This window comes from Neomonachus schauinslandi, chromosome 14 (assembly GCF_002201575.2).
Source record: "Neomonachus schauinslandi chromosome 14, ASM220157v2, whole genome shotgun sequence".
Classification (NCBI taxonomy): domain Eukaryota; kingdom Metazoa; phylum Chordata; class Mammalia; order Carnivora; family Phocidae; genus Neomonachus; species Neomonachus schauinslandi.
Window position 1 is genome coordinate 91,209,966 of NC_058416.1, and position 18,585 is coordinate 91,228,550.

The following is an 18,585-nucleotide window of genomic DNA, read 5'->3' on the forward strand; positions in this document are numbered from 1 at the left end:
GTGCGCAGGACGCCCATGTGTCCTCCATCAGAGCAGAGGCACTCAGGCTATGAGGCGAGAGAATGGAAGAACGACTGGACAGAACGAGGGTAGGCCTGGGAAGAAGCAAAGCGGCATCACTCACAGACCATATGATTGTCCAGGTCAGAAATTCAAACCAATCTACAGATAAAGAACAAGAAATAATGAAGCTGAGCAAGGCAGCCGAACACAAAATCAGTGTTTAAAGACTGTCTTCCCAGCAACAAACAACTTGCAAGTGGGACTTAAAAGGGATCATGATGGCATCAAAAAGTGAAGTATCTAGGAATAGATCTAACATGCTTAAGATCCAATGGAGAAAACTAGTAAACGTTGAGAGACTTAATAGATGTATGCCTAGCAGATTGGAGGAGTAAACATTGAGAAGGTGCCAACTCTCCCCAGGCAATCCCAGCACCCACATGTGAAGGCTTCTGGGAAGAACTGGACGAGCTAATTCTAAGATTCACTTGGAAATACAGAGAACCAATTGAGAGACTTTTTCCTCGTGTTTTCATGCTGGTTATGAGCCTCTACACTGACTTCATCGGCAGCGGTGGACTGCAGCCCTCAGTTCAAACACCACGGAGCCAGTTCAACACCTGACCCCCCTCCCCCCCCCACACACACGCTTCAGTGCTTTTGTTTGAAAACACACTCAGGGCGGAATGGACATCCTTGTGTGTCAGCTCTAAGATCTCCAGCAGCTTTCTGAGGGACCGAGTCCTGTCCTGTCCCTACTTTACAGGGAAGAGAGGCTCAGAAAGGACAGAACTCAAAGTTCCAGTGGAACTGAAGTCAGGGTTAGGAGTGCAACCCAGGTCTTCAAAAATCCCATGCCAGGCTGAAAAAGCCACCTGCACAGGGTCTGAAGGCTTCCGGATTCCCCTTGAAGTGAAAGGAGCAGAGGAGTTTGGCTGGGAGCGTTGGGCCTTACCCAGCTCCCTGAACTCCAGGAGAAGCTCGAAGGGACCCAGCATCCCAACAGACCTGCAGGTGCCTGGAGCATCAGGTGGGACTTACTGAGCAACTGAGAGCGCTACAGTATGCCCCCTCGGTGGGAGCAAGGCAGGCTTGTAGAGCCAGATAGGACAATGGCTCGGTCATGTTCATTCTATAGACAGAAGTCCATACTTGGCGGACTGTGTGCCAGGCGCTAGCCCAGGCACTGGGGATGCTCAGGTGAACCCACAAAAACCCCGCTCTCCTGAAGCGAACACTGGGGAGAGCTACATACAGATGTGACGTGAGGTGGTAGTGAGTGCTCCAAAGGCAGATCGGCCCCAAGAAGGGCGGACCAGTGTGGGAAATTCTACCTGGTGTGCACACCTTCAGCCAGGCTGAGAAGGGGCCAGAGTTGAGACCTGGATGCGGAGCCTGGCCCAGAAAAAGCCAGAAGAGTGGCACAGCCAAAGAAATCACAAGAGCAAAGGCCCTGAGGTAGAAACTGCTCATGGCTTAATTTTTAAAACCCTACTACCCTTCATATACATTACCTTATCTCAACCTCACAGCAGAAAGAGCTGTACTTTATGGACAAGGGACGTGGGCTGGAGGGAAGAACATCCACTTCAGGGGCAGTTCGGGCCCAGCGCCAAGAGAGCTCTGGGCCCCGAGGCAGTTGGGGCTGCTCCACTCCAGCCGCTGGGCGGTCTGGCCGGAAACTCTAGACTGGACCACAAGGTGCCCTCTCCTACAGAAAACACAGATGGGAAAACCGAGGCCCCGGGGGGACCTACTCGAGCAGCAGTCACCCCACATCCAGGTGGCTGGTCTCCCAGAACCGGGCCCCCTACATCAACCTCGACTACTTTATTCCCACACCAGTCCCAGGAACCTGAAGCCCGGTTACGGCGAGGGGCTTCACGACTTACTAAGCCCTTCGGTTTCTGCTATGGAAACCTTCCCAGGTAGACGGGATGAGGGTCGCGATCCCCAGGACCCAGAAGTTACCAGGGCCTCAGAAACCTGAAGCGACTGCCCTGGAAAGGGCAGGGCCTGGCCCCCAAACCCCCAAACCCCCTGGCCCCCAGACCTCCGCCCCAAGAGCTCCCCAGCCCCAGAATCCCCTGGTCCACCAGGCCCCAGCCCCCGACCCCCCAGTCCTCGGCCCGGACCCTGGCCGGGGCAGCGAAGACCAGGAGACCTCGCACGGGCGCAGGGAGGGGCCGCCCCAGCGAGCCGCGCACTCGGCCGGCCCGATGCAGGTAGCGCGCAACCCGGCGCCGCGCTTTCGCCACTGCTCTGGACAACCGTCGGAGAAAGCGAACCTACACACGCTCTGTCCTTTGATTACATCAGCTCCTACCGTGGCGAGGCCTCCGAATGCAGAAGGCTAGAGCCAAAATACTTTGTGGCGCCTCGAACGGCTCCAAAGAGTAGCGAATCTGCCGCATCTGCTCGCCGGAAGTAGGGCTGCCCCTCGCCGGAAGTTGCGCTTCCTCCATTTTGTTGCCCGCTATGGCGGCCGTGTCGAGTTTGGGGCCGGGATGCGGCGCTTTTGACTGAGGGGGTAGGCCAGGCGGAGGCATTGGGGACATCCGCGCGGCGCAGAAGAGGACCAGCCTGGACGCCGGGGACGCTGCCATGTACGGCGCGAGCGGAGGCCGTGCCAAAACCGAGAGGAAAAGCGGCGCGAAAGAGGAGGCCGGACCCGGCGGTGCCGGCGGTGGGGGAAACCGAGTGGAGCTGCTGGTCTTCGGCTATGCCTGCAAGCTGTTCCGGGATGACGAGCGGGCTCTGGCCCAGGAACAGGGACAGCACCTCATCCCCTGGATGGGGGACCACAAGATCCTCATCGACAGGTCGGTTCCTCCCCCCACCCGCCGGTCCTCCCCTTCCCTCGCCCGCTTGATTTCGTCTGATGTTGACTTGGTGGCCAGGACTAGGAAGGGGTTTTGTGGAGCCAGCGGGACCTGGGGGACCCCCTCCTCTGTCCTTACGTGCCCCCGGTTCTGGAGGGAGGGGGACGGTGAAACCTGCCCTAAGGCGCTGGCTGGAGTTGCGTGCCGCGTGTGTCGCCGGAGGGATCGTCTCTGCTCCTGCAGCCCCTCGCGACCCCTCACCCCGGTCGCTGGTTCCGCTGGAGCTCTGAGCCCCCAGCGCACGACCCCGCCCGTCCGCGCGGCGGAAGCTGCCGGTGCCCTGGCCTCTCCCGACCGGCGTTGCCGCGGGGTCGTGCGCTGCCTCCTGCCCGCGGCGCTCCCGCAGCTCCGCGTGGTGGGAGGGCACCCCGAGACATCGCACGCTGAGGCCGCGCTGTTAGAAAACCTTTTGGACCCCGAGAGTTAGCCTTGGAACTTGTGTGCCCCCGCGCCCTCCTTGTGGAGCGCCCCGTTTGCCGGCATGACGTTTTGACTCCGCCAGGCCCTTCTCCCCACCCTGGGATAATCTGACGTGTCCTGACTTGATTCAGACCCAGGGTGAATTTGCCGATCAATTGGAAGCCAGTTGACCTGGGCAGACGCTGGCTTTGCTCTTAGAGGTGGTGTTCTTAGGGCTGGTTTCACGGTCTCCTAAAACCTAAGGGCGGAACTGGGATGCAGATGTGTTTCTTTTCAAATCAAACCTGCTTTAGGTAATCGCCCTGGGGGGTGCTTAGCCGCTTTGGGCAGAGGGGTCCGGGGTGGGGGATTTCTAAAGATGTTTGGTTTGAAAAGGACAGCATTACATGCTGTAGGTTGTTTGCTCCCGTCCCCTCCCATATTTTCAGGCCCCCTTTCCTTCTCCTTGGGGTTCTTGTTTGTTGCTTTGGTTTTTTTTTTTTTTTGCCGGTTTGGCAACTCTGCTTCTGGGGCCCGGACTGAAAAGCTAACGATGACCAGCCATTTAACTGTGGAATAGTGTCTCCGAGTGAAGGAAGCCCGTCGTTTGATTAAAGCTGGATTCTGCAAAGCCCTGGGACATGACTGTAGGGATGACCTGTGAGCTGGCCAGAATGGACACATTCATGACCAAATAGGCCTTTTTCCATCCCTGACGTTGCCGTTCGGAGTTAGATCTAGAGAACAGTGACTCTGGAAGGGAGGGTTGCCAGAGCAGGTCTGGACCTGACGCTCCATGCTCTGCTCAAACATGCTGTGCCTTTAAACCATAGTTTCTATCGATCGATGTTGCCTGAGTTGTCAGGCACCTTGCTTTTCCAAAGTGTTACTTGTGATATTTATTATTAAAGTTTGGTAAGCGATGAAGTCTGAGCTCTTTATGCAGTTTTCCATATCATTCTGTACATGATTGGAGTGAGGTCTTCCAAAACTAATGGGGAGCAAACGCTACACATGTACATGTATAATATTTTCAAATAATGATCTACATTTGTAAGTTAAGGAGGTTTACATCAAAAATAATTTTGACATTTAATAAAGTGCAATAACTTGGCTACTCTGGAATTTTGGCCTTTTTTCTTGTAAATGTCTTTTTTTATTTAAGTAGTTTTTGGTCCTCATTGCAAAAGTCAGCATTAAAAAGTCAGGCAGACTTTTGTTTGTCTCTCTTTGTCTTTGCAAGCCTAAATCTGAGTGTTTCTAAATCACTCATTTATTATTTGATATTGCACATCGACAGCAGCTTCACTTAATCTTTATGTTAGAAGTATAGCAAAAAGTGCCTTTATTTCTAATTTGGCTAAAGTGCCTATTGGTCCATGCACATAAACATGGATGTTTCTTAACGTATGTGATTTCCTGGGGGTATAAAGTTTAGAAGAAGATATTTATACTGCACCTGCTAATAGTTTTGCTCTGTTTCCAGTGAACCTCCTTAAACTGCACGTATATGTCACTGTTCCTATGTATGTGTGTCTCTCTATCACATAACCCAGCACTTATTTCCTCAGCCAAGTGGCTAGGGGGCGAGCCTAGCCAAGATTTTACCTCCAATGGACGCAAGTTTCTTTGGTGAAGATCTCTCCTGAGAGTTCGGGACTAGCAGAAAGAAGCGAGGAAATTTCGACCGTTGGGTTCTTACGGATAGGTATTTATGTATTCGGTTTGTGTGAATGTAAGCTATATTTGACTTTTCAGAAAAAAAAATTTTTTATTTTTATTTTTTTTGCAAATGGCATTGAATGGTTGAGCAAACCATAAACGGTAAGCACTGCTAGTGAAGTGAGCACCATTTATGCTATTAAAGGGTTGTTTACCTTTAATTACAACTTTTGTCATATTATACAAAGGAATTTAGACTTTGTTACAATAACTTGAGTTTTTAAAAGTAGGTGAGCTATGACTAGCCAAATTAAATATAAATCTGAGAAGATTTTTTATGTTTGTTTTAATATTTTTATTTCTTTGTTTTAATCGGTAAGTATGTATATAAAACATCACACACAAACCAACCTAGACATTAACTTCTTTCCATTGACCAGCGTGTTCATATTACAGATATGATGGGCGCGGTCACCTGCATGACCTTTCTGAGTACGATGCTGAGTATTCCACATGGAACCGAGATTACCAGCTCTCTGAAGAGGAGGCACGAATAGATGCCCTGTGTGATGAAGAGAGGTATTTAGCCTTGCATACGGACTTGCTTGAGGAGGAGGCAAGGCAAGGTACTGCTCAAGAAAAACTTACTTAAGCAACAAACTTTTTAAAATTTTTTAAGTATTTAAAATTTACTCCCATTCATTTTTTTATACTCACTCTTTCTGATATTATCTTGACAGTACCCAGTGGATTGGAAAAACAGGAGTCTTTGCGTTCTGAGAGGACCTCAGGATAGTTTATATATAGAGCCACAAAGAATTTTCCCAGCTTTTGAGGGCAGACTGGGATTTGAAAAAACAAAAACCAAACTCTTTAACTGTTCTTCTTTAACAGTATCGTATAAACTAAAATTGATGTTCTTGTCTTTGCCTTAACAATCTTTAATACAGTTCTTAATCCCCAAATTTCTCAGCAGGAAGAAATTTTCCACAAAAGACGTGTGTTCTGCTAACTGTGGTAAACATGTACTGGCAAGAGAGTCCATGTTATTAGATGTGAGGTGTGAATTTGTAAAAACACGTTTGCCTCAAAAAGAGGTTGAAAAAAGTGTGTTGTATGCTTTACTGATAGCTACAACTTTAGAAATATGTAAGATTTTTCTCAGTAAGTTTCCATTTTTGTTAATAAAATTCTCATTTTTATTCAAGAGGAAGAATACAAGCGATTGAGTGAAGCGCTGGCGGAGGATGGGAGCTATAACGCGGTGGGATTCACTTACGGCAGTGACTATTATGACCCGTCGGAGCCGACAGAGGAGGAGGAGCCCTCCAAACAGAGAGGTGAGGGGGGGGCTGCCGGCGTGACACGCGGCTGGCGGCATCCCGCACACGTAGCAGCACGGCCTTCACAGTAGGGGCGTGGACGCTGAGTAACGGGAACCTCACCGTGACACAGACAGCGTTAGCGGAACTCCGTCTTAGGGTAGAACAAACTAGGAACGAGAAAATGAAGCGTTCCTGGAGGTGGAAACTGAATGCAGGCCCTTGTCTGCATTGGATCTAGATGCCTTCCACGTATTTCTCTTTGACTCGGGTAACTGGAATTACTCACTCTGGATCTTTGTTTCTTAACTGATGATACATGAGTTGATACACGTGGTGATTTGTTCTCACGGGCGAGTGTTACCTTACAGGATAGGCGTTAACTACCCTCGTGTGAACCTCCTGCTTCACATCACCCCACAGCTAAAATAATGACAAGGCTCAGCAGGACGCCTGTGAAGTCACTTGCTGATCAGCAGAGACGAGCCTGAGACCTCCCAGTTAGACTTGGTAGGACCCACAACACACACACCCGTGCGGTGTTGTGCAGTAATGTTTATATAAAATGGGAGATTTTAAGATCATACTCTTCTGGTTTAACTCTAGGAACTTTCAATATAAAAAAGTAGTGCCCCCAAAATATCTGGACTCGCGAGTGCAGGAACAGATATCCTCAGTCACTTTGGTAAGCCCTGAGAGCACAGTTTATTACAGCCTTGCATAGTAATCAGACATTAACTATCAATAACGATAACACGAACTGGAAACTTCAAGGCTAGATCAGTATGTTCAGGACATTCTGTTTAAGGGGACGGAGAACTGTATGGGGCACCCGGCTGGCTCAGTCGTAGAGCATGTGACTCTCAGTCTCAGGGTCGTGAGTGCTAGCTCCACGTTGGGTGTGGAGCTTACTTTAAATAAATAAATAAAAATATTAAAGGGAAGGAGAACTCTAACTTTAGAAACTACACGAATGTTTAATAAAGTAGAATCACATCGTATAGGGATTTCGTTTCAGAGCTGACAGTTATTTGGGACTTAATTGGTTTCTCCTTCAGTTACAAACCTCCTGACAAGTCCGTAGTGGTTATGTCAGCTTGATGTTACAACGTGGTCCGCCCAGCCTGGTGCGGCCGCGTGGGGATCTCCTGCCCCCTTCACGGGCGGGGGTCGCCTTGACGGGATGTAGGGTGTCTTGCACAGATGCTTCCTTGTTGCCCTTCCCCTCATCCTGCTCTTTACCTCGTGGGCAGCAGTCACTATTGTCCAGCTGTGTCCTAGGGGCCTGCGAAGACTTTCTGCGAAGACTGTTCCGTTAAAGCCTCGTTACGGCGTTTCACACCTTCAGAAGTTAGGACTAGTGGAGATGTTCTTGCAGGTCCAAGAAGTAAGCACTCATTCCTTTATCCACAGTGAATTACCTCTGTTAGGGTTCTGGATAGTTGAGATTCTGTTGGTTTGTTCCCGAACTGCGTACATTATGTCTGCTTTAAATACGTCGTATTTTTGATCAGAAGGAAGGAGTACATACTATATAACTTCATACATGAGAATGGAAGTTTGTAAAGGCCCAGTGTCTTTTGCAAGATCAAGGGACAACTTTGGAAAAATCCATAATATGAATTTCTTAACATTCTCGATTAGGGATCAGCCTCCTGCCACCGCCGGCCCAACCACAGGTTGGTCTGAAGTTTCATGGGCGCTCAGCCACCCAGGCTTGTGGCAGCCTTTGTGGCTCAGTGGCGGAGTCGAGCAGTTGGCCCGCAGGCCGCGTGTGGCCAGAAATGCTTACCATCGGGCAACGTCCAGAAAGTTGCCGACCCCTGTTAGGCGTGTCGGATATTGTCTCTGTGTAATTAAACTCCTTTACAATTACTGAATTTTAAGAATTTCAATGTGATTTAGTTTCTCTTCGAAGTTTTAGTGTGCTTTCTCTTTAAGTTCTCTTTTACTATTTTATAAATTTTATTTATTTCTGTAATCACATTCTCAGGACTTTGCTTTATATGCTGATTACGTTTTTTTAAGATACGTTTATTTGAGAGAGAGTGCTAGAGCACGCACATCCGGGAGGGGCCTAGGGACAGGAAGAATCTGCAGCAGACTCCTCGCTGAGCGGGGAGCCCAGTGCGGGGCCAGATCCCAGGACCTGAGATCTGACCTGAGCTGAAATGAAGAGCCAGCGCTCAACCGACTAAGCCACGCAGGCGCCCTGCGGATTAATTTTTTTAATGAAAGTCGGGCCCATGTGAAACTTACATCTTGGCTTTTTGTGCTTCGCTGATGCTAATGTAGGTAAAATGCCACTTGGTAGAATTCAGGTTGGTACCCAGTACCACTGACAGGGAGGTTTTACTTCAGTGTCGCATTACTAAAAAAAAAAAGGCTTTTTTGGTTTTCCAGAGCCATCAATGGGTTTAAATAATCCTTGATTTTCAAAGTTGCCATATTGTCCTGGCCTTTTGGGGCATTTTAAGCTTCATGCTGTGAGCGTCTTTGTGTCTGTGCGTCACCCCCTGTTCCTTCCACATGGAAGATTCTCGTGATTTTCCTGTGGGTTTTTTTTTATCATTATTAAAGATCTTTTTTATGAAAAAAGAGGATTTGAATTTATTTGAATCTGAGTATTGTAATGGTTGTATTTTGTTCTGTGCTACTAAAGCTATTTTTCTGCAAATTAAGGTGTGTGTAAGGACAGAGCAGCTCTGTGTAACCTCCGTGTTCCAAACAGCTCTTGATTTGGGCTCCTTTACTTCATGAGCAGCAGCACACGATGGCAAGCTGTTTAAGAGAAAAATTTCCATCATTTTGTCATGTTAGGGAGACAGAGTAAACGTTGTGCTTTGATAAGCACACCTTTGGCACCGTGCCCAAGGAGACTGTGAGATTTGAAGGTGCTACTTGACCTGTTGCAGACCGGGGTGTCCGGTGTCCTCCAGCTGCGCTGGGCTGTTTGGTCCCTGCTGCTGGGCAGGGGAGCTGCTGATCACAGGAAGCTGTCAGGCCCGAGTGAGTCTCTGGTTCTTGGGGGAGAATAAGGGTACGTAAGTAGAAACAGGTGGGACGGTGTTAAATAATTCTTACTTAGGAATTTATAATCCACCTGGATCTCCTCAGACTAGAATACCCAGGTTTTTAGGTACGATGAAACCTGCTTACAGTTCCTCCTTGGCTTCGTAGAAGAATTAGGTTTGATAGAAAACGTTCAAAATTGTTCATCTCATCAGGAAACCACATGTGGTGGAAACATTGGCTTTGATGAAGATTTCATGTTTACTTAATGTTATTTTTTTGACAGAAAACCTAGTAGGTATTAAAATTCTTTGTAATGTTAGCTTTGATAAGTTTTCTATTAGGTTTTTGTACATTTCACTATGTCCTTTTTTAAAAAGATTTTTATTTATTTGAGAGAGAGAGAGCATGAGGGGGGAGGGCTAGAGGGAGAAGCAGATGCCCCACTGAGCAGGGAGCCCAGTGCGGGACTCAGTCCTGAGACTTGAGGATCATGACCCGAGCCAAAGGCAGTTGCCCAACCAACTGAGCCACCCACGTGCCCTCACTGTGTCCTTTTAAGTAGGTGATCACCTGAGTGATTGCAAGGTACGCAGGTACCTTCTGATTCGGGAAATTTTGACGTGCAGAGCCCCATCTGACACTCGGTGGACAGAGCTGTTTGTAGATGGAAATGGGAAAGTCAGGGAGGTCATTTGCGTGGGTGGAGAAGTCTTGGCAGTTACACTTTAGGGCTTTACGACTCGGTGGTGAAATCATCCCGCCGTCTGGGCATTGAATACCTGTGTTGTGCCTGCCTCCCTGGGATTCCTGCAGAAAGAGCTCGGACGGGGTCTTAGTGCCAGTTAAACACACACACACCACAGAGCTGGGAGCGGTCTGAGTGCCCGCTAAGCAGGGCACGTTGTGGGGAGACGCCCACTGCCAGGTCTCCAGGAGAAGTCAGTGCCCAGTAGCCTCCTCTGGGGCTTGGTAACATAACCCGACTGGTGCATGCTGGAGCGGAAGAGGAGACGGGAAGGTGTTTCTAGAGGTGGTGATGGGAAGGTGAAGACCCAGGGAACGCCATTCGTGGCGGTGGCCGCCTTCCTTCCTGGTCATTGTTCTGAAGTTTTATATTTTCTTTTTATACAGAAAAAAATGAGGCTGAAAACATAGAGGAAAACGAGGAGCCTTTCATTGCCCCTCTGGGGCTGAACGTGCCGCCTGACGTGGAGCTGGTACGTGTGCTTGGTGTTCACGATACTGCCCATTGTTATCAGTGTGGGTTGGGAGCACCGGGTAGCCCTGGCATAGCCATGACGGCCCTGTAAGTTCGTAATACCTTCAAATGATCTGTGAGTTCATGGAGACAAAACCACACCCCACCTGTTCTCCTCCAAAGAAAAAGGGAGGAATTCCAGCAGAATCCCTAGACCAGAGCATCAGAGATTGGAGTAGCTGGCTCTCGGAGGTCACAGAGTTGAGCCCCCACGTTTACCAGCATGGAGAAACCGAGTCAGTGAGCGGTGAGGGAGCTGCTGGTACACTGTTAGCCACATTTAGACATAAGAACAGTCTCAATCGTGGCAGCGTGGCTTGCAGGGAAGTGGCTTTGTCCTGGCTTTGGCGGGCACTTAAGGGAAATGTCTTTACCTTACCTTGCTGCTCTTGCACCCGGGCTTCCTGTCCCTTGTGATGAAGGCCCGGTGGCATCTCCAGGCCGCCTGGCACTCAGGAGGAAAACCTGTGTGGGACTCCTCTTGGCCTGAGTGCTCTGCAGCTCGAGCCTAGCAGAGCTGAGTGGTTCACCCTCCCTTCACACCGCTATTCCAGCTGCATCTTGTGAGGTTCAGGCTGAGCTGCAGTGGGTGTCCCTGGGGGCCTCCTGCGCTCCCGGCGCTGTCCTGGAGTGTCGACAGCCCCGTACACCAGCTTCTGTGCCCGTCCCCCTTCCACAGGGGGAGAAGACCGTGGCCGTGCGGGTGGTGGGCCGGAGCGGTTGGAGTGTTGCATGTGCACACTCGGCGGGGAGGGGTGGAAATTGGTGCTCGGTGTGGTTTTTCCTGACTGGATTTCTAGCGCCATGGACACAGGTGTCCTAGGTTCTTCTTGTGCCCTGGGTTCTGAGCCTCTGGGTGCACAGGGGGCCAAACTGTTCGTGGAAGGTTCTGGCCCCTGTTTTCATGTGTCGATGGCAGGCGGCAGAGCCTCCACCCCGTCACTTACTGCATTTACACACTCACACCCTCTCCTTCCTTCGCTTTCTCAGTGTTTGTGCAAGTAGGAGTAAAAATGTGGATTTTGCTGAGTGGAATTACTGCTTATGTTTGCTTCCCTGTTTCCAGCATTCAGTTAAAGCTGAAAGTGTCATTTGAATGTTTGATAGTCTAAGACTTGTGTTAATATGCTTTCTGTGTATTGTTCTGGATTATCTTCCTACTTGTTCTGGAACATGCTATTTATTCTACGTGAAAGACCCATTAAAAACAGGTTGCTCCCGGGACGCCTGGGTGGCTCAGTCGGTTAAGCGTCTGCCTTCAGCTCAGGTCATGATCCCAGAGTCCTGGGATCGAGCCCCGCATCGGGCTCCCTGCTCCGCGGGAGCCTGCTTCTCTCCCTCTCTCTGTCTCTCATGAATAAATAAATAAAATCTTAAAAAAAAAAAAAAAAAAAATGGGTTGCTCCCTTATCTATGTTTAATGCTGAAAGCTTTTATTTAAGGTTGACTATGTGGAATTTTATTTATTTTCATGTGAAAGATTATTTTTAAACTATTATGCAAATATAAACGTGGAAGTATAATAGATTTTATTGTGTTGTTTACTTTTTATTAAAATATTTAATGGCTGTGTATTCTGAGCCAGAGTAAGCATCACTAAGCTATTTAATGGTCTGCCGGAGCTAAAAATAGTCGATACCCGTTGGAGAGCAGAATAGTAATTTGCTTTTTTTTTTTTTTTTAAAGATTTTATTTATTTATTCATGAGAGAGAGAGAGAAGCAGAGGGAGAAGCAGGCTCCCAAGGAACAGGGAGCCCGATGCGGGGCTCGATCCCAGGACTCTGGGATCATGACCTGAGCCGAAGGCAGACGCTTAACCGTCTGAGCCACCCAGGCGCCCTAGTAATTTGCTTTCTTAATGTTAAAGAGTTTCTTGTGATATTGTAGAGCGGCCTCTTGAGTAGGAAATGGTTTGATTCTGTGGAAACCGTGTCTGAATGCTGTCGGGGCGCTGCTGGACAGGGTTCCCTGCGTCCTGGTGTCAGGAGTTGGGGGCAGCAGTTCGTGGTCTGCAACTCGCACTGCAATGTCCCTGGGGGGTGGGGTGTGAAACGGGGTGCTTGCAGCGGGACTTGTGGTCTGTAGGTTGGGGGGGCATGCTGCCTCCATGCGGCGGGGCTGCCCCCACTCGGTAAAGAAAGCAGGCACTCAGGGCGCCTGGGTGGCTCAGCCGTTAAGCGTCTGCCTTCGGCTCAGGTCATGGTCCCAGGGTCCTGGGATGGAGCCCCACGTCGCTTCTCCCTCTCCACTCCCCCTGCTTGTGTTCCCTCTCTCGCTGTGTCTCTGTCAAATAAATAAAATCTTGAAAAAAAAAAAGAAAGGCACTCAAGGGTTCTTGAGTGTAAACTGGGCTTTTGGATTAGAGTCTAATGATTATAGGGTCTGTGGGGTTTGTGTGAAGAGTAAGGAGTAGTTAGAAGTCGTGGCCCTCGGGGAGGCAGATGTTGGCAGGTAGTCGAGACGGGCCGAGGCTGGTGCTGTCCTCGACAACACCGCGGTGGCCCTCCTGGCTCCATAGCCCACGGGCCCCCTAAAGTGACCTCACAGTTTTGTTTTAGCTTTTCATAGTGATTATGTGTGTGTTTTCTTGTGTTTCTCCCTGGATATGTGGCCTGGTGCCATTTGTCCCAACATTGTGTTTTCAGCCACCTGTCCCCTTCTCGGGGACCTGGCTGCCCGTCTTGGTCACCTCCTGAGCTCTGCACGCACCCGGTCCTGGTTCTGGGTGTGCCCTGCTCTGTGCCTGCTTGTGTGGGGTCGTGTTGGTGCCCCACACCTGGCACACACCCGGAGCACCGCTGGGAAAGTGGAGGGAGCATCCCTGTGGTCAGCCCCAGGGACTGGGAGTGCTGCTGCCCCACAGACCCCAGTAGAAGTTATTGCTAAGGGAAACACGCTCCTTTGAACACACTTTATGAACCAGAGGACGAGCAGGGAAGGGTTCAGTGTATGATCGCCATGGTGCGCAACATTTCCGTCCCTTGGAGTAGGAACACCGCGGTGACGTGTGCCGACCGCGTGCTGTGTACCAGGCACCACACGCCGTGAGTGGCTCCCGTCCCCAGGCCTCACAGCACCAGGGCGTGGGGAGCAGATGCCCTTGTCAGCCTGAGTGCGCAGGGCACCTGGAGGTCTAGGGAGGCCAGAGCAGCTGCCCCAAGGGAGGCACGTGAGGGTCAGGCCTGCAGCCCCGGGCCCGGCTCCAGAGCTCTGCGCCTCGGGCTGAGGCCCCACTGATTGTTCGGATTAGAGTGTTATTGTCATCATAATTCAGGGGTTCTGTTGCCACGGGATGGGGATGGGAAGCATCCTGTGGCGTTCTTGCCTTTTCTTTGGGATTTTAAGCACCGTTCACGTGTGGCGAGCGTGCCCCATGTGGGCCGTGCATGCGTGTTCTCCAGGTACGTTGTCTCCCAACCTCTCTTTCCTTGCAGAATGTAGATCACACGTATCACTAGATCCCATTGTAGCACCAGGATTTTGAATTTTATTTTGAAGTCCCTTCCCGCCCCCTAAGATTTTAAAAATATTATCCTGTTTCCTACCGTTGCATTTATAGTTTTTTGGATTTTTTTTACAATTGAATTGTGACTTGATGTGATATTTATTTTGGGCTGTGAGTGAAGTGGGCATTTAATTTTTGCTCCCCTGATCGTAGCAGAGGAGAGGGCCAGCCCAGCTGCTACGGGGGCTCCTCACTTTTCACTCTGCCTTCCATTCCCGTGCCACCCCGTCCTGGTCCCCCTGCTTCGGATCTGAGCTCCAGCATTTTCCAGAGCTCTTAGGAGCTCTGGTCCAGGTCTCTTAGGAGACCTGACACTGGCGTGAGCTTTCTCACCTCATATACTATGCTACCATTTCCCACTGTCTACCGTGCAGTTTTTAGAGCTGTGTCAGTGTAATCTGGGAGGACTGAGGAAGCGTGAGCCTGCCTTCTTGGGCTCAGTCACTTTCTTAAACCAAAGGTTTGCCCACGTGAGACAAGTATTTCCCCTTTTATCATTAGTTTTTGTAACACCTCATATATGTATGTATGTCCTTGAAATCCCACTATATAGTAGGGATACTTGTGGTATTAAATAGGAAAAGATCGATGTAAAAATAGTGTGATAAAGAGAGCAAAGATTTTCCACACCAGGTGTTGGTATGTTATCCACTTGCTCTGGGAGCAGGTCCAGAAGTATGCTCACCACGTGCTCTGTTTCTCACCACGCTTTGTGGCCACTGTCTTTTTACCATGATGTCGTATCATAAATAGGCCTCCTTTTAGGAGATTTTAAAACAGCAGGTTAGTTTGGTCAGCAGAGAATGCCTCTCCATGGAGGCGATTGTAGCTTCCTTTCAAGGTCACTGTTCTGAATTCACTGTTAATGATCGACACGTGCGTGGAACACAGTCGAAGATTAATCATGCTGTTCACCCAAGCCATTGAAAATCTGCCTCAGGATCCATACTCCAGGCACAGTAGACCTTTGACATGGAATCTAGTTTATTTTGGAATCAATAAATAACTTTAATTGTAGGTACTTATCCTGTTTAAGTGTGAAGGACTTCAAAGTATTAGTTCAGGAATTAAATTTAAGAGTTAAGGCATTTATGTTTTATGAAGGATGTGGTTCTGGAATTACAGAAAGCATCTTGAATAGTTAACTGCCCATTTTTAATGAATAATTTCCCACATTATTTGCATGTAATTTCCAAGTGTTAATCTCTTCGTTATTATTAAAAGTATTTTTGGAGTATGGCTTTCGGCACCTGGTCTGACGAGCTCCATTTGTGGGTGGGAAATGCCAAGCGTGTCATGTAGTAGAAGTAACAGCAGCGCTGGCAGGGTCTGGTTCCTAGTAGTAACCTCCTCACTTGGAGGCAGCAAGATGGTGCACTCTGTCCCTGTGGGTAAGACCCTCCCTGTTCTGGCCAGACCACACCCGCGTGCTGTGGAGACGAGTTAGGTACAGGAGCAGGAGAGAGCATGGGGCTTTCCTCACATGTCCAAAAAGGCTGTTTCCCAAGCTATGAAATCTAGCCCCAGCTAAGAAGGAAAGAGGAGTGATGTGTAGACACTTGAGAAACTTGGTGAACGTGTACCCCCTCCCTAGAAACGTGCATATGTACATAACTTGCATACAGCTTCTGAGGGTTCACAGCCTCCAGCCCCATCACAGAACCTGGTTACTGTGGAGGTACAGTGACTTGGTGTAAAAAAGATTGCCTCGAGTCAGTTCTCCTCAAAGCTGGAGTGGCCTGCCTCGGTCCGTGAGTTTTCTCCCCATGAAATACTGCAGAATCCAGAAATAGACCAAAGTGTCTTGGAACCAGGGCTGTTCAAACTGGGCTCTTGCGACTGAAGTGTCTCTCTTTTTTTTTTTTAAGATTTTATTAGAGAGAGAGAAAGCTCAAGTCGAGAGGAACAGAGGGAGAGGGACAGACTCCCCGCTGAGCACAGAGCCCAACATGGGGCTCCGTCTCATGACCCTGAGATCATAACCTGAGCCGAAATCAGGAGTCGGCCACTTAACTGAGCCATCCAGGTGCCCCTTGAAATGTCTCTTATTTCATATAATTGACAGTAAAGCCAGTTTTTTTGTGTGTGTTTTAAGTCATGTGGCCAGTGAAAAAAGAGGAAAAATTGATCACGTGAATATGTATGTTTTTTCATAGCCACCAACAGCCAAAATGCATGCTATCATTGAGCGCACAGCCAATTTCGTGTGCAAACAGGGAGCACAGTTTGAAATAATGCTGAAAGCCAAGCAGGCCCGAAACTCTCAATTCGACTTTCTACGCTTTGATCACTACCTCAACCCCTACTACAAATTCATCCAGAAAGCCATGAAAGAAGGACGCTATACGGTGCTGGCGGAAAACAGAAACGAAGAGAAAAAGAGTATGTGAGACTGTGTGGACACGGGGTCTGTGCTGGGCGGCCTCTGGGAGGGGATAAGCCTGCACGGCAGTATTTCCGGAATGTTTATGCCGTCACTAAGGCATGCTGATTAGATGGGGTAAAGCACTTCTTGAGTAGATCTTGGAAATACACTAGATTTTTTTTTTTTTTTAAAGATTTTATTTATTTATTTGACAGAGAGAGAGACAACGAGAGAGAGAACACAAGCAGGGGGAGGGGGAGAGGGAGAAGCAGGCTTCCCGCTGAGCAGGGAGCCCGATGCGGGGCTCGATCCCAGGACCCTGGGATCACGACCTGAGCCGAAGGCAGACGCTCAACGACTGAGCCACCCAGGCGCCCCAGAAATACACTAGATTCTTAATTAGTATTTACATAGATAGTGAAATGTAATTAAATATTGATGCTATCAGAACATAATCATCTGGTTTGGAAATTTTTCCTCTCGTTTTGGCTGTTTCACGTTTCCTGGAGAAAAGAGTAAATCTGCTTCCTGGGGTGGTCCCAGCCGTGCGCACAGAAATGGAGCGGTCAGCTTTACTCCCTTTTTTTATTCATCTCTACCATGATCTGTTGTTTTTATTAAATATCTAAATTGGGAATTCTTTCCACAAAGCCCAGTTAACTCTTTTGAAAAATGTGCAGGGACAGCAGTCTGTACATGTCTGCCATTGAATTTTTTCTCTTGAGCTGAAACATGATTTTCAGAATCATTTGTACAAACCTTGCTTTTACAGATCTCATTTTCTCCACAGTTAGTTTTTTAAAGTATCGGTTGCCGTTGTTCTACCTTTCATCAATCAGGATTTTTGCCTTTTTTCTAGAAAATTAAAACGCGGTGGCTCCAGACTAGTGAGCTCTGGACGGCTGTGCTGGCTGGGCCCGCGGCACTTGCCTATCTCTGTCCCCTGCTTTCCACTGAGCAGTTGGGCAGTGGCGCTCCAGGGGCTGTTCCCCAGAGGTGCTCTCCAGCAGATAACTGCTGCACGGTTACCAGCAGCCCTGTCTTTGTCTGCTTCTGAGTGTTCCCATCATGTATCTGTGCCCTGTCTCTCCGCACACACCAGAATCTTGAAACACACTTTTGCTTTCCAGAGTCGGGGGTCAGCTCTGATGATGACGATGATGAAGGAGATGGGAGTTACCTGCACCCGTCTCTCTTTGCTTCCAAGAAGTGTAACCGCCTGGAGGAGCTGATGAAGGTTTTGATCTTCTGTATTTTTTATACTGTAACAAAACTGCTGCTAGTCTAGTTTTGGGAAATCATGAAGCAGCCATTTCTTTTGTATCTTATCATCAAAGTCTCTTTTGCATTTTCATTGTTTGATTGGTGGCTCACTTTTATCTGTGGCAGTACAGTCCTGCCCACCCCTCCTTCCTTTCCCGAGTGGTTACTAGAGGATGGAAGCCATCTGTCCCCTCGCTTCCTCTGGGGCTCACGCATGGCCACAGTCAGGCCCTCTCTGTATGCATGCCGAGGGTTTCCTCAAGCACGTCCACCAAGCCCTTAAGTTGAGCCTTCTTTGGCCGCAAAAGAGTTCTCCGTGACTCAGGGTCCGGGAAACGGTGTGATCATGCATCCTCTCTGTCTGCAGCCTCTGAAGGTGGTGGACCCGGATCACCCCCTTGCCGTGCTGGTCCGTAAAGCCCAGGCTGACAGCCCCGCCCCCACCCCCCCCCGCGGCAGATGGCACCGTGCAGCCCTCCCAGGTCGAGTACACCGCTGACTGTGAGTACCTCACTGTGCGCCTCCCGGCCTGCAGCCCACGTCTGGTGGAGGTGCTGGGAGGACTCAGTCACTCGGGTCTTAATGGTTAGCCATCCTCGGCACGTGGCCTCATCCTGTTGTGTGTCACCTAATGTTGACGAACGGCTGCTCCGTGTCCAGCATCAGCTCTGCCTTCCAGGAAGGATGAACAGAAGGGTAGGGGAGGAAAGCAGGTGCTCGGGGACTTTGCCTTTCTTTGAAGACCCCTGCTTCCCCCCCGCAAGAAGCCGTGCCTGGTGCCTCCCTTTGACCCGCACAGACAGGACGGTGTTGCATGGTCTCCCGGCCTGCAGGGGGGTCTGGAGTCCCAGCAGGCCGCAGCCCTAACCGAAGTCGAAGCTCTGTTACGAAGCCCAAGGAGCGCGGACGC

At 49.4% G+C, this 18,585-nt stretch overlaps 1 protein-coding gene across 1 annotated transcript; it reads left to right on the forward strand.

The window, feature by feature from the left end:
* The first annotated feature begins 2,472 nt into the window (after window positions 1-2,472).
* On the forward strand, window positions 2,473-18,176 carry LOC123326622 (splicing factor, suppressor of white-apricot homolog). Its single transcript, XM_044920899.1, has 7 exons — window positions 2,473-2,825; window positions 5,403-5,572; window positions 6,155-6,286; window positions 10,415-10,500; window positions 16,204-16,429; window positions 17,543-17,649; window positions 18,043-18,176. Exons 1-7 carry the CDS (start codon window positions 2,608-2,610, stop codon window positions 18,172-18,174), a joined length of 1,071 nt encoding a protein of 356 aa, XP_044776834.1. The 5' UTR covers window positions 2,473-2,607; the 3' UTR covers window positions 18,175-18,176.
* Window positions 18,177-18,585: the final 409 nt, after the last annotated feature.